Source organism: Psittacula echo, assembly GCF_963264785.1.
Source record: "Psittacula echo genome assembly, chromosome: 10".
Taxonomy (NCBI): domain Eukaryota; kingdom Metazoa; phylum Chordata; class Aves; order Psittaciformes; family Psittacidae; genus Psittacula; species Psittacula echo.
In genome coordinates this window covers 532,673-554,296 of record NC_137741.1, presented here as the reverse complement: position 1 = coordinate 554,296, position 21,624 = coordinate 532,673, and the positions used below count along the sequence as shown (strand labels likewise).

The window sequence follows — 21,624 nt, the reverse complement described above, 5'->3', positions numbered from 1 at the left end:
CTGAACTCATGGAGTATGTAGTGTGAGTGCCTACCTGCAGCCGAGTGAGGTTAAAGAGGGAATGGATGTCAGCTTCACATACAGTTCTTGGGCTCAGAAACCTGCAAGCCAGGATCAAGGTCTCCTTCAGTGAGCTGTCCCTGAAGCAGGCAGCTTGTCTTAGTTTGAAATTTTCAAAGAGGTCTGCTGTGTTCGGGAGACATGTTCAGTTGACACTTGGCCTGAAATTACATAGAAAATCTTCACACATAAAGTCCCAGTGAACAGAGCAACACTTGAAACACTGGTAGTGCAGTACTTGGAATGTGAAGCTGACTTTGTTAGGGTCCTGCTTTGGGCCTGCTGCCTGATTCAGGAAATGTTCAGGTGCAATGGAGACATATGGTTCTTGACATTCATTACCCTGATAGCCATAAAAGTGAAGACAAAGAGACACTTTAAATTAGCAGTCATCTTAGGGGAGAAATAAAGGTCAATTACCCTGACACTGGACTGGACTTGTGAACAATCTGCTGTAGAGATGATGGGAGGGAAGGAAGGTGTTCATAACAAGAGCTTAGGCTTCTAAGATGAGTTAGAAACTGGACCCTGTGATTTTTCTAGTACTTTGATGTCTAAGAAATGCTTCTTGAATCTTCCAGGAGCACCTTCTGCGCAATCATTTCTCAGCTGACGGAGGAAACCCAGCCACTATTTGAAACCACTATCAAATCCCGTTCTGTGTCCGAGGACTCTGATGCTAAATTCACATGCATAGTGACAGGTAACAGTGTCTCCTGTGAATAACCCGGTCCTGCCTCATTTGCTGGACTTGCACTAGTTAAACTCTAAAGCAAGTGATAACAAGGCAACACATTAAGAAGTTCACTGTTGCCAGAATGCAAGTGAAGATTCAGCAATTGCATGATGATTTCAGCTTTAATTTAAGGGGGAGGGGGAAAACCATCTGAGATTGTAAAGAGGCAAAGGCATATCCTAATATCTCAAACAAGGCAAATTACAGACCAGAAAATGGAATATGCTGGTTACTGCTTGGGCCAGCTACATGTTATTGTCCTAGTCTCTGCTGCTTCTCTAATCCTGGACTCTGTAACTCAGGAATATGCAATTTTGAAGACTAAGGCTGTCATACTGGAGCCAACTCTGGCTCTCTTCACCAGCTGTAAGTGGTTAGAGTGCATTTGCATCAGTGGTAAACTTGTGCATCTGTCAACAGCTGAAATAAAAGCTGGTTTCTGCCCAATAAGCTAACATCTCACCTTGGGCAAGAAGGGGTTAGGCCAATAACAGGAGGAGGGGGAGACTGAAAAAGAGGGCTGGTACTAAGGCATTATGGTGATGTGACATGGCAGGCATTGGTGTAAAGGTAAGCAGCTCCTTTGCAGGTGAGCTTTTGTCTTTTAAATATAGAGACTCCAAACTCTTTTTTTTCGGTAGTCTGTACGAACTGTGTAGGATTATGACTCTGTGATCCTTCCTGATGTTGCTCATGTCAATTTTTTAGATGAGTTGCTCGGTGAGAGACATTAAACAAGTCTGTAAGTTTTGGAAGGAGGAGGATGTCTCCAGTTAGCCTCTTAGCCACAAGGACCAAGACTTTCCCAAGATTTAGGAAATCTAGTCTGCAATTAAAAACATGCTTGTAAATAAGCTGTGCACCAGGAAGAGCAGACTGAGCCCCTCTGAGAGCTGCTGGCTTTGAATTCTTGCCTCTTCTGTTACAGATTCACTTGTTTTGCAGGTCTGACTTTCTGTGCTTGCAGGGGTACAACTGTTATATTGTTAACCTCAGCAGACCACTTCCTGCTTCTAGAGCAAAAGTGGGCTACAAGGGAGATTGCTCCAAACCATGCCCTTTGGTGATTCATTAGAAGGGCTTTCCCAATTCAAGTTTTCTAAAAGCAAAAGCTTAACATACTGTTCTGTAACATGGAACTCACCATTCTGTAAGCCATGAGTGTCAGAGGTCAAAAAATGAGTGATCTTTAAATATATTAGGAAATCCTGAGTAGCAGCAGATAAAATTCTTCCATCTCCCCTTCCCTGAAAGTGTAGAAGTGCTGCAGACCCAGACCATGACTGCTTACTGCAAGGACATGCAGTGGTATTGCTCTCCCTTTTAGGATTTCTTGCCCCTTTTAAAGTATCTAGTCTTGACTTCTCTCACTGGCTTAAGCCTTCAACATCTGCACCTTGAGGTTAACAGCTGCTTTTAACAAACTTCATCTCTTCCAAAGTCCAGATGACACCATCAGCTCCATGTAGACTCTGTCAAGGTGAAGTGCATTTGTGCATCTGAGCATTAGCTCACCGTGAGACTAGCTGGAAGGAAATGCCCTGCGTGTGTGATGCCCAGCATGTACAGATTCCTGGGGAAGAGATATTACAGTCAGCCCTACGAAGGAGGCCTTGTAAATGCTATATCCATGTTCTTTCCAGCATCCTACCTGGAAAAGCTAGAGAAATTTCATTGTATATTGTGCAGGAGACATGCTGCCAAAGAATAACCTCCTCTGCTTGTACCAAAATCAAAGTATCGATGTCTAGAGACAGATCTGGTCCCTGCCCAGTCTGTAGCTCTTTCTGCAGTGCATCATTGCTCTTGGTAGACAGAATGCTGTCTGCCAGTTCTGGATGACCTGCTGGTGCTGTGTGGCACAACTTGGTGTATTATATGAAGTTGAAAACTTCACCTGGTACTAGTGTCATTTTCTACTCAAGTGAAGAAAAGTATCAAATAAGCCTCTTCAGCCTATAGCCTATTGCAGTATTTTGTAACCTGGTAAACTAGATTGAGGGATGTCTTTATGCAGTTCAATTAATAAATCTACAAACCTAGGAATCTTCATGGAAACGTCCTTAAAAGCAGCCTGAATCACCTATGCCACATGGTCATCTCTTGCATGTGGCTCTGTGGACTATTTTAGGAGCTCAAGATCTCTTTGGGAGTGAGAGGCAGGAGGTGCAAAGCGAACTCTGACTTTGAAGTCTGATCAGTAGTTCAGCTATCTCCCCCTGCCATGATGTTTACATTCAACTGGGAGACATTATTGGGAAAAAAGAAGTGGTGGTTGCCTCCCTGGCCAGTGACCAGAGTGGAAACAGCTCAGTTCCACTGCTGTGGCTGGAGTACAGCGACAGTTTGGTTCATAGATGAGCAGGAGGCAAAGGGCAGACTGTCAGCTGCTCCTGTTTTGACTCTCAAGCCACAAATATGGATACCTGACCTACAATAACTTTTTTTTTTCCTTTCCCTGCTTCTTGATCAATAGTAAGAGTTACAGAGTGGTACAGTCCCACATCTGTCAATACCAGGGACTGTCCTGGGAAGGCAGCAAGGTGCAAGTATTTGAAGAGCCAGCCTCCAAAATGTACTGGGTGGTGCAGGCAAGAAAAAGAACAAGTCAGGAGAGGCAGACCTGATGCTCTTGGGTGGTTGCACAAACCCTCCTTTCTTCCATTTGTCTACTTCTGCCTGCTAATGCTGTCCCTAGTATGTCTGATTTGATTGTTTTGGGTCAAATCCGGCATCAGTTATGACATGTTTTCTTTTTTAGACAAAATTAGTTCATCCTTTGTTCTCTGAGAGATGTGAAGAGGAGAATGAGAACATTTCCCTTTACTGTGCAGGTTCTTACAGAGCAGAGTGTATCATGCTTCTCTGCACCAAATATTTTCCTTGATGGATCTGTCTGGACTTCAGGATCTCAAGGGTCATCACATATTCTTCCCACTAAGTGGATATTGGGCTCTTCTCTTCAGAGAATGGCCGTTACTGGAGGTGCTACTACAGGGGGTTTATAACTTTTCAGCCATTTCTGTATAGTGTTGGCCAGGAAGAAGGGATATTGGCTGATGAAATCTAGGGGCTTAGATGAAGAGGCCTGGGCCTATGACTGCTTGTTAGGGAATGAGGCAGGTTGAGAGAGGTGATGACTGGATCTAGCCAAGACCGTCGTATATCAGAACAGGTATTGCCTGCTGTTGTGCAGCTGCCTCTCCAGCACCATTTCATAGAATCATAGAATGGTTTGGGTTGGAAGGGACCTTAAAGATCATCTAGTTCCAACCCCCTTCCTTAGGCAGGTTCAACCCCTCTGACCTGGCTACTTAAATCATCAGCTCAGGAGCATAGTCCCATCGCTGCCTTCGTGGGTCAGTGCTGTGCTGAAGAAGTGTCCAGCCTGGTACCTTTACCATGCTATGCAAATGCTTGGTCAGTGTGAGCATCTGCACTGGGTTGAGTGGCACATCCCCAAGGGGATGCTAACAAAACAACGTGACCAGAAGCAATCTGGTTTTATTGTAGGGCTACAGAGGGGAAATGGCTCTGCCCATGGATTGGGAAGAGAGTTGGGGTAACATGAGTAGAAAGCTATGGGCTTAGTGGATGAGGATTTTAATAAGCATAAAAGTTCTCAATTTGTTGCATCTATGGTGGCCCTTATAGTGAAATATCTGAAGGATGAGAGTGAAGAGAAACGCAGGGGCTGCAAAAGAGGTGGATGGGTGGGTTTGGGGATGGGGTAGTGAGTACAAGAGCAGAGAGCAGGCTGATGGGGGATGAGGATGCCTGAGTTTGGGGCAGCAGGGCAAGAGAGGGATGGAGAATGAGCACCATTTGCAGGCTGGTGGCATGGGGAACTACCACTCAGCGCGTATCTGTCCCTCCTGTTAGCATTACTGGAAACCTTCTTATCTTCAGGTGACTGGGAGCTTCAAATCCATAAAGCCAGAAAGGATGATATCTTACCATGACTTTTCCTCCCAAAATTGCCTGAAGCACCTCCCCCCCTCCACATAGCTTGTGTAGAGCAGAAACAGAAACCCATGGAGATTACGTGTAAGTGTTCTAAACCCTTTCCACCTTCCCAAGTTTCAGAAAATTAACTCCTCCCCACCCCTGCCTCCCAAAACTAAAACAAAATAAACCCCAAAGTTGCTTTAAACAGAGTTTTTGTGGGAGATTTTGGATAGCTCTTGCAAGAGCTGTTTTGGATAAGGTCACCAAAGCTTTGAAGACTTCTCAGACGTCAACAGCTTTGGGAAAAAGAATGTTTGATCTAAATCTGGCAGTCTTGGTGGGGAAAAATATTTCCCTGGGTCCTGCAGCAGCTGGAATATACACTTCTGACAAACACTTCTGCTGGGCTCAGTGATGGGCAGTAGACACCAGCCCTGTTTACAGGCACCACTCTGTCTGCAGCTGCAGGGCACCCGCTTGTGGACACAGGGACCAGCTGCTCTCAAATCCTCCTCAGCATCAGTTGCAGAGGGTCTGTAGCAGGGACAGGTTCAGGAGGGGCGAATGCCTGGTTTATGAATGGGTACTCTGTTTTGCAGAGTGCTTATGCTAAGGGTGGGCATCCATCACCCCGCAGCATGGCACTGCCCACCAATGGAGCCCTCAGCTCAGCCACCCTGTCCCACTTGTGCCATCCCTGTTGTGGCAGTTGGATGTGGATGTTGTGGTTGCAGGGGATGTGCTGGGAGTGATGCCTGTCCACCCTTAACCCCCAGACCAGGGGAATTTATTTGCTCAGCAGCCTGAAGATGGATGCCTGGAGTGTCAGCAGCAGCTCCCCCGTCAGTGGAGCACAGGGCATGCAGGGGCACCTTGTCCTTGCACAGACATCTCTCCATCCCCTGCTTGGTTCCAGCTGCAGCCCCTGAGGAGGGACGGCTGGTGTTTGAACAGCCAGCTGTGGCCACTGTTTATGTGTGGGAGCTGGAAGCCTTTCAGCATTCCTCTTCCTGCAGGTTTCCAGCCAGCACTTGCCTGTAGCTCTGTTTCACCACAGACTGGAGCATGCAGCAGGAGCTAGTCCCTCCTTGCCTGCACTGGGCTGATACGGTGGTAGCCCCCAGTAGGGAGCAGGTAGCCTCAAGGACACAAGTGCTGCAGGTCAAATGGAGTTTAGGCTCAACAGGAGGAAAAGCCTTTTGTCAAGGCACTGTGCAGCTATAGAAACTGCAGCTCTTTCCAGCTGATGTCAGCTGGGAATGGGAATCAGCTGCAGAGGCCATGGGGGGACATCACATTGCTTCTTGGAAATGATACGTTTCAGTTCCCAGAATTAAGTGTTGTGATTGCTCTTAACAGGGTATTAGGAAAATCTACCTGCCAGCTGCCTGCATTACAAACCAGGGGCCTGCTGCAGGTCTTACCTGCAGAACAGGCATTGGGAAGGGTAGAATTGCTCTGGGCAAAGTATGAGCTGTGTATGAAAATTGTTTTGTTCCTTATCCTTGGAGAAGACAGAAACCGCCACAGGTTCATTTAGCCCAGAGTCCTGCCACGAAGTACAGTCAGTAGCTAATACTTATGGAAAATATAAGCAGCAGCGTCAATCCCTGGTGATCCCATCACTGGGATACTCTCATGGCCTCTGCCAGTTAGCAGTTGAGAGCCCATTTGCTTCAGCCACAAGTACCATGTGGGTCTGCAGACCATGGTGGACAGGGACTGAAGGGGAGGATGGAGAGCCTTACAGGAAGGGCTTCAGGAGAAAGTTATGACTTGGCTTCCTGCAAAAGAGAAGGAAGGAGGGGCTAACCAACAGAAAGCCAAAGCTGCTGATGGCAGCAGTGGAAAGGGAATGAGGTAGCAAAGGATGTGAGAGGGTGAGGACGGAGAGGGTGGATGCCAGGAGCAGTGCAGAGTAAGAGACCTCAGTGAGGACACGAAGATAATAGAGTAAAAACTAGTATGGGGGTTGTCTGGGCTATGGGGATGGCTGCTGTTCATGGAGGAGCGCAGGAAAGGACTGCTTTCTCAACCCTCTTTAGTTCCAGTGGGCTAAGTCCCTCCAGGGGCCAGAGGCCACTGGAGAGCCCCAGCAAGTAAGGGATGAGTACAGGGAATGTATCAGAAGAGGAGATTGGGGCATGGGGAGCTAAGCAATACATGAGGAGGAGATTCTGAATCTGTCAAAACCAGAGTGGATTCCTGCTCATGAGTCCTTGCTCCTGGTCTCTTGCTTCTGCTATGGGACCTTCATGGGAGCAGGTGTAAGCTGGGCTCAGGCATTGCTACAGGCTGACATCATCTCTGGCTGGTGCAGGTTCCTCACCCTGGAGATGAAAAGGATCCTCGTCAGCTCTGAAACCTGTGGGTTTTCAGCTGGGAAGTATCCAGGATGGGTAGGTATTGCCCTCTCCCTGCCTTCTCTCTCATCAAGTCATCAAGTCTAGATGCATTGCGTATTCCTGGAGAGCCCTTGCTGGCTCCATGCCGGGGCTGTCTATGAGGGCTGACCCCCTGCTGCATTTTGGGGGTATCAGGGGCTGGTGGGGAAACCCTTGGGAACTAGTGGAGGTGAGCAGCGTGCTGGACTCCTTCTCTTTAGCAGCATGGAAAGCCAGCAGAGGCGTTTTCAGGAGAGATAAGTTTCAGATATCTACCTAGGGGCTTTGAACAACTGTTGAGTGCATCAACTTAAGTGGAGGCATGATGTGATCATTGAAACTTTTATTCCATGCCCTTAAGGCCAGCTTGGCTGGGCTGGGAACCCCATGTAAAGTATTGGAACCAGTGCTGGCCACTGGTTCAAGAGTTTTCCCTTGAAAACTGCTATTACTCTGAGCTAGAGCTGCTGCCAGTGGGAGGTGGGAGCTGTGGCTAGCACTGGTCCGTGTGGGGCACCCATGCTGATCCACCACTGCTGTTGGTGTCAGGGACCATGGCTGCATGCCCAGCCTGTTAGCCAGCCAGTCACACACCACATGATGTCATTCTCCTCAAAAGGCAGGTGACATCTGCTGTCAAGTGACATTTGTAGGACACCAAGCTGGCTGTGATGCAATCAAGGTTGTTTCTGTTCAATGGAAACTTTTGGATCAGCTTACAGGCTGTGACACTTAGCAAAATCCTGTGAGCTCCATGGAGACATGAATGCCTGTTTTCTGACCTTAGCCTTAGTCTCATCAAAACAGGCCTCTTCATACAAGAGTGACAGTGTGCTCGCCTTTTCCTTCCAGCCAGGGTTACAAGAGACAATCGTGTGATCTGCTCCCCTCTGTTCAGGAATGAAGTGCTGGCATTTTTTTCTCAAAAATAGACCTATTCCTAGGAGTGATAAAAGACTTGGATAAGCCCATCAGGTTTCCACTCACAATGCTTTTTCTGCTTTGTGATTTAAAGTATGCACTGAGCCTAGAATAACACGTATCCTATTCCGATGGAGTGTTTAGTGTTGCTGTTGATACCTTGTCCCCATGAAAGCAGGCTTGCTAGGCTACTGGGTGCAATGTTTCACACCCTGACGGGTGTTCCATCCATCTCCTCCCCAGGGTACCCGCAGCCGGAGGTGACGTGGTATAAGGATGACGAAGAGATGGACCGCTATTGTGGCTTACCCAAGTATCAGATATTCCGTCATGGAAATCGCCACACCCTGCAGCTGTACAAGTGAGTAAGGAAGCTGGAGAGAGGTTGGATTTGGTGATGGGAGCTCTGAGTGTGTTTTCAGTATTTGGAGGAGCAGGCTGTCAGCAGTGATCTCCCATCAGCACCCGTGCTGGCCCCTCCTGCTCCCCATTGCGATGTTCCTGGCTGTCCCTTCCTCTTCAGCTCTTCACTGATAACTCTCCAATCATATCAGTATGAGATCCATTACTGCATTCAGGGATAGCTACCATAAGAAATTCCTCTCTGTGGAGCCTTCCAGTGCTGGTAGCAGCATGCACTATGGTTGTTCCAGACAAGAGGTGAACGTTAGGGCTGGTTGAAGGTGAGTGAAGGGAATGCACTGTCTACCTCCAGAATGATGGTCCAGGGGATCAGGCGGGACAAGGACAGAAACAGTTCACAGGAGTGTCCTGAGCAATGGCAAAGAGGGGAAAGGGCTGCAGCCCTGTCCCAGGAGGGCCCTTCTTAGCTCTCACCATGAAGTCAGGGAAGGAAAGGGCTCCTTTGGCACTGGAATGATGGAGCCAAGGGCCTCTTTAATTTAGCCCTGACTACCAGCTTCTTTTAACTTTAAAAGAGGACTGTGTCTCTGGAGAACCAGGCACACCGTGTCCACAGCAAGCAGAGACCTGTCGCACTGCAACCTGGATTTGGGATGTCAGAAGTATTTTGCGCTTTCAATGTCCGAAAGTGCAGAATATCAGTACTGATAGTTCTGTCATCCTCATGCTTCTAGCCTGGGCTTTTCTGCCGCCCCGGGTGTGTTGCAGATTTCTGTCAAAGGCTGGATCACCTCTCGCAGGATCAGGGATCTCCATGGGCCAGGCATCCCCAAGGGGTGACAGCAGGGATGGCATGCATGTGCTTGTGCTGGTGCCTGTGAAGTGGGGTGGGAAGGATTTGGTAAGGCAATAGGGTGGAGGAAGAACAGAAATGTCACGTAGGCTGTAAAGAGCTGAGAGGAGACCATCTTGCAGAAGAATGTGGGCAAGAACAGTTGGGAAGCCTGATGCTAGCTGTTCCTCCTCCATCACAGCCCTGTCTTATCAGAGTTACAGCCTGGGGGGAACTGGACACTGATTTAACATCCAACTTGCTTATCTGCCAGTGCTGAGAACAGGCAGAGCCCAGGAGGGAGGACAGCCCCAGGCCTCCAGACCTACTGTAGGCACCTCAAGGGCCACATCTTCATTTTCTCACCCTCCTGGAGCAAGAAGTGGGAGAACGTGCATGCCTGTGTGTCCAGCTGTAGTGCCTGGGGAGGGTGGGCAGGTCTCACACAGAGCTTTTGGTTTCCAGGTGCCAAGAAGAAGATGCAGGCATTTACCAGGCCTCAGCTAGAAATAACAAAGGCATTGTGTCCTGCTCTGGTGTGCTGGAAGTGGGAACCATGACGGAGTTCAAAATTCATCAGAAGTGGTTTGCCAAAATTAAGAGAAAAGCTGAAGAAAAGCTGCGAGAGATAGAACAGGGCAAGAAGCGAGGGAAAGAAAATGTGGAGGTGGAGAGGCTGCAGGGAATGAGCCCTGATCGGCTCCAGAGAAAGCGGAGGCTGGTCAGGGATATGAACCTCCAGTCAGGAGCCTCTCTGTGGGAGAAAGAGGATGCAGCAAAAGTTCATGTTGCCGATTCTCAGTCCAGATTACACAAGGATTTTGCTGAATCAAAGGAGCAGCCAGTGAAGGCGATGACGGGCTTTCCAAACAAACTGAGCGCACCATTGAAAGCAGAGGTGACCACCAATGGAGATGCCTCTTTTGAAAGTGTGGAGGAGAATGGGAACAGCTTTCTTACATACATCTATGAGACAGTGGAGGACCTCACGACTAAGCCAGTGGTGAAAGACTCTGCAGCTAAAAAGAAAAAGAAAGTGGAGGCTCCTCCAGCAGCAAAGCAGGAAGTTTCCAAACGAGAAGAAAGTGGGCGAGACAGGGCCAACCCCTCTCTAAATCCAAGGTTTGCCCCTCCTGTCCCCTTACGCAAGAACACACGTTTGAGGGGGGCAAATGATCAAGAAGTGGAAAGCAGCCTAAAAATCAAAGAGCCTGGGAAAGCTGTGAGTCAGGATGGTAAAATCAATGGCGACATGCACTTCTCTTTGAAAGAGATGTATTTTGACAAGCAAGTGGAGCCGGCAGCAAGGAAGGAGGAGGCGGGAGCCAAGGAAGAGACTGTGAGCAAGGCTGCCCTGCAGCCTGTGGCAATCATCAGACAGCCAGAGGATGCTCCATCGTCCTCACAGGTGGCAGAGGCAGGACCTGTGCTGTCCGACAGACAGAGAGCCCGGCACCAAGCACAGATGGCGGAGGGAAACAAAGCTGTCAGTCCAGAGGTAACTACGGCAGAAAGCAGCCAACACAGGGGTTGCAACAAGACAATATTCATGCCACATTTTTGTATTGTGGGAGGCTGTGTGTACCAAGGCTTCATAGGTCTCCACTGGCAAAAGCACCCAGGAAAAAGGGCTTCCTGGACTTCGTGTGCCCAGACAGCAGGGCTTTCATCCCATCTCTGAATAAATGTCATATGAGGTGGTGAGGTGTACGTCAGGGCCCTGGTCTCCAGGCGGCCCAGGGCATGCTGTGAGCTCTCCTGTTTAATCGGCAGGCTGACCTCACATGAAATGTTTCCAAATCAGTTAAGCAGAGAGCACTGAATGGCTATTTATAGCTGGGGTGGATGCCTTGTACATATGACAAGCAGCGAGACTGATGACATCTGTTCAGTTTAGCAATAGAGTCTGAGCTTCGGCCAGTGTTTAATGAGCCCCATGCAGACGAACGTGGTGTGCCAGACCCACCATGTGAGCTGTGCTGGGCAGGGCGCTGGGTTCTGTTTATGCTGCAACATGTATACAGTAGGTCTGGGCTATTTTTTGGCTCTTCCCTGGTGGAAAAACTCTGTTGCACGACTTACTGTGGTGTTGATGCAATTACAAGGCACAGCACCTGCTCCTGACCCTCACTGCATCTTTTAGTCAACTTCTATTTTAATAATTTAACCTGAAGCATTTTCCATTAAAATACTAGATTGGAAACTACCAGTCTTTTATATATATATATATATATATATATATATATCTTTCTCTAGATCCTTTTCCTATAATGACCCTTTTTGTGGTAAAAGGTTCTCCAAGTCCAATTTGCAGGTGTCATTATGGTTCAGCATTTGAGCTATGGTAGGTGCAGGCCTTCAGTACAGACCAAGGCTACCAGAGGAGACACTCCGGGTGCAGCACATCTCCCTTGGTAGGTAATGCAAATACTATGGGATATGGAAATATCCACAATACAGAAAGTGGGATTGCTGGGTGCTCTGCTAAAATAAAACCGCTTTCTTCCTCTTCTAATTTTCTTTAGCCATAGGTAGGAGCACTGCTTACTGGTAAGAAAACTACTGTGTTATGCAGTGAACATCTGTGTGCCTTGCTACAAGGCAGCACCCTGAACCCATCTTTAACCTGACCCATCAGCATAACATAATGCTGCAGAAATTATTGCTGTGCATGTGAGCCCATGGCAAAACTATTTGTTTTCTCCCTCTGCTCATTTTTACACCCTTTGCTCTAAAGGAGGGATGAAAGTGTTGGTGTGTAGCAGCTAGACTTGGGCTATCATCCCTGAGCATTTGACATGCATCAAGGTATTTTCCTCTTCAAAAACCCACTTTCAGAGGGAAACTTACAACTTCCCAGCTGGTGTGCTTTTGAGTAGACAAAAGGGAATGCTTTTGGTTTGAATTTGAATGCTTCAGCTAGTTGGTGATGCTGGGGAAAGTGTTCAAGCTTTTGTGTGACCAAATAAGCTATTTTAAAGCCCTTTAAAACTGATTCCAGACATGTTTGAGGATATTTTCACTCACCAAGACACCTAGCTTGTCTCTTTCTTTTTAATCTTTCCCTTAAACAAGACAGGGTCCTAACATGTTTTTTTTCCTGGCCTTGTGACTTAGCTGGGCCTCATGCTCAGGACTTCTATTTTGAGCTGCAATTGTCCATAGCTGAAAGGCTTTGCAAAATGCAAGACTGTAGCCAGGCTCTGAACAGCCTCACACACAAGAGCAGAGAAGCTGGGTTTGCAGAACAATCATTCTTGCCTAACTTTTAAACCAATGATTTTATTATGTTTGTTTTATATGCCCCTAATTTGAGTGTTTTCTGATCACTTAAGGACAGATGCTTTTCTGAAAAGCCCCCAGAAAACTTTTCTGAATAAGCTTTAGTTCATGATAAGCAAATATCCCCAAGTCTTCTTCAGCCAAAGAGATGTCCCCATTGGCCAGCAGCATTGAGCAGAACCACGTCTGTGCATCCCATCTGTGAACGTGGTCCACCTCCAGCTCCAGGGCACTGTGCTGTTCAGCAGAGGGGCCAGTGCTGGCCCTGCAGTTAGATGGGCTGTGTCCGTCTCCTTCCCTTTCTGCACCCCAGAGGACCATATACTGTGGTAAAATCCAGCAGGGTTTCACTGCATGAAACTTGTCTGTCTCTTTAAATAAAACCTTTTAAATAAAACCTGGCCTTTGGCATTCTTTGGAAACTGCCAAGGAACAGACTTGAATAATGAATGCAGGAATGATCTCCCTAAACCTGCTTCTCGCACCCCAGATGATACTCACATTGCCCTAACGGTTGCTTGGGAAAGGGTTTGCTGAGACACCAGCAAACCTGTTTTTACCAAGCTTTCAAACGAAGCCAAAAGAGCACTAAATAGAAGGGCTAGAGCTCCACAGCCCTCCCTTCCCATGGACCTAATCTTGGAGCCTTAAACCTCAAGTCAGAGACCTCAGTGAGAAAATCCTTAGCAGCAGATTATCTAGGATGGATGAGGAACCTGTCATGTGCATGCCCTGATCCCATGCAATTGTCCTGATGTTGTTAGCTGAGCATCAGCTGGGCACAGCATTTATCAGTGGTATCACTGCCTCCCTGATCCTTATCCTACAAGAATAGACAGTGCCCCTTGGCTGGAGGATTTTGTCAGATTTCCTCAGGATAAAGCCCAGCTGTCACAGCTTGCTGAAACGTCTGCTGGTGTGAGCTGCAGTTGGAAACATTTGAGCTTCTCGAATGTCAAAGAAACAGGATGGTTGAATAGTGCAGATAACGTCATGGTGTACAGTTTCGCTGTAAATCATTTGGGCAGCCTCATCTGGATAGTGTGTGATCTGCTGATTGCCCTGTCTCAGCATGGAGATTGCAGAGACAGTATAGGGGGAACACTGAATCTTAAGAAAGAGCAAGGAAATTATAAAAGGTCTCTGCAACGGCTGGTGGAAACGTGACAGTTTTGCTCCTTGGGTAGGTGCTGTGTCAGAGGAGAGGGAATGGTTCTCATCTGGAGAACTGTTCCATGATTCTATGATTTAAAACTCACTGAATGTTTTAGAGCAGCCAATTTCCTGCCTGGATGTGCAAAACCAAGGCACTGAAAGGCAGAAGAGCTGTAACTGATTAAAAGACATTTTGTGCAGAATGACAGGGGACTGTATGACCCACTACCATGGGATGATGGTGAAACCAAGAGACCCTGGACGCGTGAGTATCAGTGGTACCAGGTTAATACTTGTAATTCAAGCAGAAAGTTGGGCAGTGCCATCTGGTCCAGCTGGACCACAAGCCCCACTGAGCAGACCCAGGCAGTAAAATAGTGCTAATTTTCTATTTTCTTTTTTTTATTAGGTTGCAGCAGCACTGGGACAGTCTGCTTGTGATCTGAACCATCCAGTGTCTGCTCCAACTGTAGAAGCTGGTCAGCAAGCCAATAAGTTAAAGGAGCTCAGGGAAGAGATACCTTTCTGCCAGGAGACCAGGGAATCAGGGAAAAGGGCAAATCCTCGGCTGAGGCCACAGGAACCACCAAAGCCACCAGCACCTTCTCCAGACCACGTGCAGCCCAAAAAGGAGCAACCTGCCTCTAGGAAACAGACAGAAGAACATTCCCATGCTCTTGAGGGCAGAGAGATCCAACCAGCACTGTTAAATCAAGAGGACAAAAGCCAAGGAGAGGAAAAGCCATTACTAAAGAAACTGAGTCTTCCAGAGCACAAAGAAAACACTCCTCTTGAGCAAATCACATGTCAGACAGCAGTCAAGGATGGGAAGAGCAAAGAGGCAGGAGGGGAGCTATCTGGGAGCCATCACAGTGTAAAGGCAGAAGGGAGAGGTGCAGCAGAGCCATTTCCTGGGGCTGTGCACCCAGAGGTGAAAGGGGCACCTTCAGGACATCTGGAGACAGAATGTCCAGCTCCTGATACAGTTCAGCTTGCCACAGAAGAGCCACTCCCTGCTCCTGCAGTAGCTCAGGAGGCACTGCTTGCAGTTCACACTGCCCCAGGGATGAAGGCCACAGCAGGAGAGGTTCAGTCTGGAGCACAGCTGCTGCCTCCTGTGAGCAGAGAAACAGAAGTCAGACAGGTAGATGGATCTGCCCCACAAGAGAAGTTTTCAGCCAGCATGTTAGGCGAGGATAGTGCCAAATCAGTGCCTTTGAGAGCTCAGGGGAAGGAAAGAGGAGAGCTAACAGCCACAGGTCCACACCAGGAGCTGGCAGCACCTTCAGGCACTTTTGACGGAGGTGCTGAGGTTCAGCCACAAGTACCACCCATCCTGCCTCGCCCCGAGACACAGCAGGAGTTGTCTTTGGAGGAAAAGATGCAGCACAAAAACCTTGTTTCCTCCTTGAAGAACTATCTGCTGCTGCTTTTAAAAATGTCAGATAGCAGTAAGGATGCCACAAAAGAAGACACTGACCCCAGTGACAAGGAGCAGCCTGATGCAGAGGAGCTCATGCTCCCAGAAATAGGCATTGCAGGCCTGAGCCCCCGCACCTCAAGGAGAGTTTTGGAAAAAGTACAAAACAATCAGCTCTTCCAAACAGCAGAGAACTTGCCTCTGACTCCCAGGACATCCAGGAGGATCACGGGCATGATTAACGAGGAATTCATTACCAGCAAGGAGATGCTGGCTTGCAGGCCTGTGCCACCCAAGAGACGTACCCGGGTTGCTGCCGAGGGAGAGGGACTGCCCCAGCTCTCTGTGCCCTCCATCGTGGTGGGCAGCATTCCAGCCCCAGGAGTGGGGCAGCCTCCTAGTGAGATTTCAAATTTGCCTGCAGCAAGCCCTGAAAAAGAGAGTGCTGGTGGCCCTCTGGCAGTTCTACCTTGTGCCACGCCAGAGGAGCTGGCTTCCGGAGCCCGGCGCAAAATATACCTGCCAAAAACCAAGCAGGTTGGGCAGGAAGAGGAGGCAACCCCAGAGAGCCCAGGCCACATGAGAAGTCCAAACGTTTCACCACAGCAATCCAGGAAGAACGCGGCCCTGTTGCCATCGCCTGCCCTGGCTCTGTGCCCTCCTGCAGAGCAGTGCTCACCAACCCTCACGAGAAAGATGGCCACGTTGGAGGTTCCTAAGCTGTATGAGGAGCCCACAGGTGACAGCAGTAGTGACCATGAGGTCCCTGAAGATGCTAAGCCAGAAGCACAGCCAGCAGAGTCCAAGAAAGCAAATAACCCCTTTAAAGGTAAGGGAAGAGGTAATCCCCATGGAGCATGTTTTCTTGTTCCCTACAAAGGGAGGCTGGCCAGCTGAGCCAGTGATAGTCAGCTGGGGCCACAAGAGGTTTGTGCATTTGCAGGGTTTTTAGCATCACCCTTTGGCAATGTGAAAGCCAAATTCTGCCACAAGACTTCTTCCCTAGTGCAGGCAGGGCAGAGGAATACAAGAGGCAGTAGCACTGAGACTGGCTATCTCCATAGCCTGAACTTCCCTGGCCAAAGGAATCATATAATCCTCTTGTTCTTGGTCTCTGTGTTCTGGTCCTCACTATGCCTCATGCTGGTTTGGGGTCCAGTGGGCATTAGCGGGGTGCACGCTCTTTTCCACCTCCATGGTGAATGACAATTTGATTCCTTATGGCATTGAATTAGAAGAAAAGGCATAATCCTGATCTTGAAGTTCTTGCAAGAGCCATTTGATACCCTCACAGGAATCAGCACTCTTGCAAAAGTAAGGGTAACCTTGATAAATCCCTACTTCAGTAGATAAATGTTTCCTCCGACATTGCAGTGTTATTCTGCTTTGCCTCCAGCCATGCAGACCATGAGACCTTCCCTGAGAAGGCGATGTTATACTAGGCTGTGCTGACATGCGTGATATCCAACACCAAAGTCCTAGGCAGCAGCACTGGAGTAGGCCGCCCTGCCCCTGGAGCTGCAGCCAGCAGTGTGTGTCTTACCATCAATCTCTTTGCACCCTGTCCTTAGCTCCGCAGGTGATTCGTAAGATCAGGGCAGAACAATTTTCCGATGCATCAGGAAACCTGAAACTTTGGTGCCAGTTCTTCAATATTTTGAGTGATTCTAAGCTGATGTGGTACAAGGATGAGATCCCTGTAGCAGAAGCACAAAGGAGGTAATCTACCAGCTCTGCTTCGTTGTAGTCCTTGTGCGTAGCCCTGGGTTCGTGTGTTAAATCCAGTTCCTTGCATTTACTGGGGTGAAGGTGCCCCTTCTGTTGAGGCTGCATGGGAAGCTCATTGCATGGCATGGTATATTGCAAACTTTATTCTCAGTTCCCAGGGAGGGAGGGATTGCCCAGATGGGAAATTGCTGCCGAATTTGTCCTATTGATGCTCCATCTGGAGCATGGTTTAAGGGCTGATGCTTTGAGTAGCAGAGCCCTGGGGAGGGCAGGGCTGAACCTGAACCTTGGGGAGGGCAGGGAAAGTGCTGTGCCCATCTCAGAATTTGAGAGCTGGGTGTGAGCTGCAAAACTGGAACCCCATGTGATACATGTGAGGGTGGCAGCTGTGCTGGAGGGTCTGCACACTGCATTCGAGGTGCAGGGGCTTCCATGCAACTGCCACTGACAAGCACCAACAGGGAAAAAGCAGCTCTGGCTATGCCCCCTCTATCCCAGGGCACTGTCCTTGCACAGGGAGAGCATGTTTGGGCAGCTGGGTGGCTTGGTGTATCTTGGATGCTCCTTAGGGTGCATTATGGAGAGCAACTTGTTCTCAAGGCCAAGGAAGCTTGGTGGAGTAGGATCAGATTACCTGATGCCTTTGAGCATCCCTTGAGCTCCCTTTATAATAAGCAGGCAGGAAGAGGTGCTTCTGAGGCATAAACAGTCTCCTACAGCAGATATCTGAGCTGGGGCAGATGGACCTGGAGTAGCCATTGCCTTTTAGCTGACCAGAGCAGAGCCTGCTCAGCCAGCGGCTCTCAGGTCCTACCTTTTCCCTCTGCGGCCTGTCATCCCTTTGCTGGTTCATGCTGGCCATGTGGGGCAGAAACAGGCCTTTGGTTCTTTTGGAGACTTATCTGTGTAGTGTGCCACCTTGGCTAGATGAGTTGCCAGCCCAAAGCCTGGTGCTACAGGCTGGAGAACACAGAGCTCATGCTTTGCCAGTCCCTTGGAGAGGGACGGGCTTCAGGATGGGGAGTGGTGTCTGCCTTCACTCATGAGCAGCTGAAAATGAAGCTGGACACCTCTGTAGCTGTTTGACTTCCATCAGTCCATCCAGATGTGAGTCTCAGCCCAAGCACAGCCCTGAGCCACACTCAGAGGAAAGTACCTTTATCTGTCTGTAGCCAGATTTTGCAAAGCTTGCCTGGAAGACGAGTATCTCTGCGAGTATAAACTGCAGAGCAGGACTCCTGGTACCATAAGGTGCCAGGAGAGGAGCTGGGATGCCCTTGGGCTGGCTTCCTTTGTAGCCCTCTTCCAGCCCTCTAAGGGCAGCACAGTGCCCATCCTCAGTGCCTGTCACATGGCTCCCATGTGCCCACATGTGTCACACAGGGCTGAGGCCATGCTCTGGTTTCTTCCAGCGCTGGTGATGAGAGCCAGGCAGCCTTGGCTGTTGTGCAGGCATCCCAGAAGGACTGCGGGGTCTACCGATGTGTGATCAGCAATGAGTATGGCACTGACTCCACTGATTTCCTGCTCAGCGGTGAAGGTGAGGAGCCTCTAGCAGCCTGGTAGCTCTCCCAGCTTCCTCAGTTGTGCCATGGGGCAGCGTGACAAACCATGCAGAGCTTGGTGCCAGGTTTGCAGAGCGGGGGAAACCTTGCACACCCGATAACAACACCTCTGTGAGGTGCATCTGCCTCCCTGTGCTAATAAATCTACAAGGATGCTGCAGAGGGACTATTCATCAGGGACTGTAGTGACAGGACAAGGGGTAACGGGTTCAAACTTAAACAGGGGAAGTTTAGATTGGATCTAAGGAAGAAATTCTTTACTGAGAGGGTGGTGAGGCACTGGAATGGGTTGCCCAGGGAGGTTGTGAATGCTCCATCCCTGGCGGTGTTCAAGGCCAGGTTGGATGAGGCCTTGGGTGACATGGTTTAGTGTGGGGTGTCCCTGCCCATGGCAGGGGGGTTGGAACTAGATGGTTTTAAGGTCCTTTCCAACCCTAACTATTCTATGATTCTATGATTCTATACATGAGCAATTCATACCATCTTCCTTGCTGTCCCTTGGTGTGGAAGCACATGGGGCAGGGTGGGATCCTGGTAGGATCTTGACATCTCTCTGCTTTCTGTCCCATATAGTGCTGTCAGGATTTATCTTGCGGGAAGAGATCGAAGGTAAGAGCCGAGTGCTGACAAGCTGCGACTGCTTGCACAGCGAGGGGCAGCAGCTCTGTGGTGGGGGCAGGTTGTGTCCACGTTGTCCTCCTTCACCAGCTCTTCCCTCCGCCAGTTGGTGAGGAAATTGAGATGACGCCCATGGTGTTCGCGAAGGGTCTGGCTGACGCAGGCTACTGGGGAGATAAGCTCTTTGGGCGCGTGGTAAGCGAAGACATGGAAGTGGGTGCTGGTTTCCTGCACAAAGCCTGCCGGGCAAGAGCTATCTACGGCCTGGAGCCTGTCTTTGAGTCTGGCTGCACCTGTGTAATCAAAGTGCACAATTTCATTGTCTTTGGGACCAAGAATGAGAACAGTCTGATCGAGAAGAACTACGACATCACCATCCAGGTGGGCATCCTTGTGGGCCAGCCTCCACCTGTCTCCCCCACACCTTCCCTGTCTGTGCCACAGTCCCCAGCTCTGTGCCCACTTTCTTAATTGCCAGGATGGCAATATTTTGAGTGCTCTGGAGGGGCTGAGCTGCATTCCAGCAGGCTGGCAATGTCCTTGTTATTCTCAGCTTCAGCTCTTCTCTCTGAGCAACACAGAACTGCTCAGAGCTTTCCCTGTCACTTGTCCTTTGACCATCAGGGCAGGGAAACAGCTGGCAGTGCTCCCAGGGGATGCCTGGCCAGGCAGGGTGTCCCTCGGATTCGTTGGGGCAAGACAGGACAGGTCCCTGACTCTTCTGTTTGCGTCTCCAGGAATGTAAAATCCAGAACTCCAGCCGCGAGTACTGCAAGATCTTTGCTGCTGAGGCACGAGCTGTCCCTGATTTTGGAGCAGTGCCTGAGTAAGTTCTGCAGCTTCATTGGCTTCACATCCTGGCAGAGCACCCTGGGAGATGGTGAGAGGGTTACCTGTGGGTGCTGGGGACATCCCAAAGGGCAGTGTGCTCTTCTCGCACCCTCAGACAGAAGGGGCGTCGGGGAAAGGCAAAAGCCAAGGGTTGTAGACCACAGTGTGAATCTCCACTTGCTGCAGTGAGAGCGTGGCTGATGCTGAACCTGCCTTTGTGCTCCCATGCAGGATAATTCCTCTGTACCTGATATACCGACCAGCCAACAACATCCCTTACGCCACGATGGAGGAGGACCTGGGTGCACCCTGCGAGCAGTACTGTGTCACTGAGAGAGATGGCAGCTTGGTGGCACGAGGCACTTCAGAGATTGTGCTCAAATGCTGCACCTTCCAGCATTGGGTCTATCAGTGGACAAATGGAAACATCCTTGTGACTGACATGGAAGGTAAAGGCATCTGTCATCTGATTTCTGTGACCCCTCACTACCTTCTGGCCTGTGAAAGGAGGAGGAAAAGCCCTAGCCGTGCCCTCTTGCCTTTTCCCCCATGTGCCATGGAGCCGAGCTCCCAGGACAGTGACCTGCTCCTGCTGCCAGTGCCTGTTCTTCTCAGGGAGACACTGGTTCTCCTCTCTTTCATTGCAGGAGTGGGCTGGAAGATGACCAATGTGCGGATTGCTACCAACCTGAAAGGGTGAGTGCCCCCCTGAAGCTGTCCCCAGCTCCTGCTGCTCATGTGGCAAAGGGCCACGGTGGTGGCCAAGCTCTGTCTTCAGCTCCCTGCTCCATTGGGATGTCTCCTGGTGTGAAGCAGGGGCTGAGGATTGCTGTATTTGGCAGGTACCAGGGGCTGAAGGAAAGTTGCTTCCCCTCCCTGCTGGAGCAATTCACGACCGCTCACCAGTGTAACCATTACTGCAGCATCCTCGGCCTGAAGACGCTGGAGCCAGCCAAGCCCAAAGGCTCCAGGAGCCCCTCCATGGGTAGGAAATCTGCGCAGTCCAGTCCCCAGCTCCAGAAGAAGGGGCTGGCAAGTCCCCAGGGTACACGCAAGGCTGCTGTGAGCCCCAAGAGTTCTCGGAGAGCAGCAGAAACAGGGGAGACCCCAGCAGCCTCCAAACCCGGGTCAGGAGAGAGCAGCAGGTCTGGCCGCCCACAGTAGCCAGCACCGCTGTAGCTGGGACCTCCTGCTCTGGACCCCCATCCAAACAGCCTGGAGGCAGCATGCGGCCAGGTTGGGAAGGGGAGACCTTGGCAGTGGCCACTGCCACCACTCTTCTCCCTTTGGCTCCTGCCCTGGCCCACGGCACTTGCATTGTGTGGTGTATGGTAGTGGGAGTCATGGGGAGAATGTGAGCCTTGGGCAGCGTGGACCCCTCGCCAATACCACTTTACAAGAGCTGCTGCTGGTGGTGGATCTCCTCCATGCTCAGGCTCACATTCCTCTCCCGACTCTCTGTTTCCCTGCCTTAAGGCAGGGGCTGTCACACCTGCTCCCTTGGGCTTTGCAAGCGCTATGCCCCCTGCCTGGCTCCCCTGAGCAAACTGGGAGTCTGGGCTGCTCTCCTGGCTCCCAGCACCTCATGTCCCTGTTTCTGTCCTCCATAAAGTTTCTGTCCTCCGTAAAGCGACTGGGCCAAGCCCTGCCAGCGCTCTATGTGAAGGATGTGAAGCCCAGCAGCACACTCTGATTTCCAAGGTTTTGCTGTGGAGGGGTTTAGTATGACCTGTAGGGCTCCTGCTGGCATTGTGTGGGGCTCTGGGGTCCAGGCCTGTGGC

The 21,624-nt window shown here is 49.9% G+C and overlaps 1 protein-coding gene across 1 annotated transcript in view; it reads left to right on the top strand.

Annotated features, from left to right (window-relative positions):
- Positions 1-21,007, top strand: part of ALPK3 (alpha kinase 3) — a gene marked incomplete at both ends in the record, with an annotated part of 36,427 nt that extends 15,420 nt beyond the window's left edge. The window contains 12 exons of the mRNA XM_080626509.1: positions 642-763; positions 8,293-8,410; positions 9,710-10,730; positions 14,091-15,930; positions 16,673-16,820; positions 18,242-18,369; positions 18,968-19,003; positions 19,119-19,393; positions 19,750-19,838; positions 20,075-20,292; positions 20,491-20,539; positions 20,686-21,007. Of these exons, the coding sequence (XP_080482635.1) occupies positions 642-763; positions 8,293-8,410; positions 9,710-10,730; positions 14,091-15,930; positions 16,673-16,820; positions 18,242-18,369; positions 18,968-19,003; positions 19,119-19,393; positions 19,750-19,838; positions 20,075-20,292; positions 20,491-20,539; positions 20,686-21,007 (4,366 nt within the window). The remainder of the gene's footprint in view (positions 1-641; positions 764-8,292; positions 8,411-9,709; positions 10,731-14,090; positions 15,931-16,672; positions 16,821-18,241; positions 18,370-18,967; positions 19,004-19,118; positions 19,394-19,749; positions 19,839-20,074; positions 20,293-20,490; positions 20,540-20,685) is intronic.
- Positions 21,008-21,624: the final 617 nt, after the last annotated feature.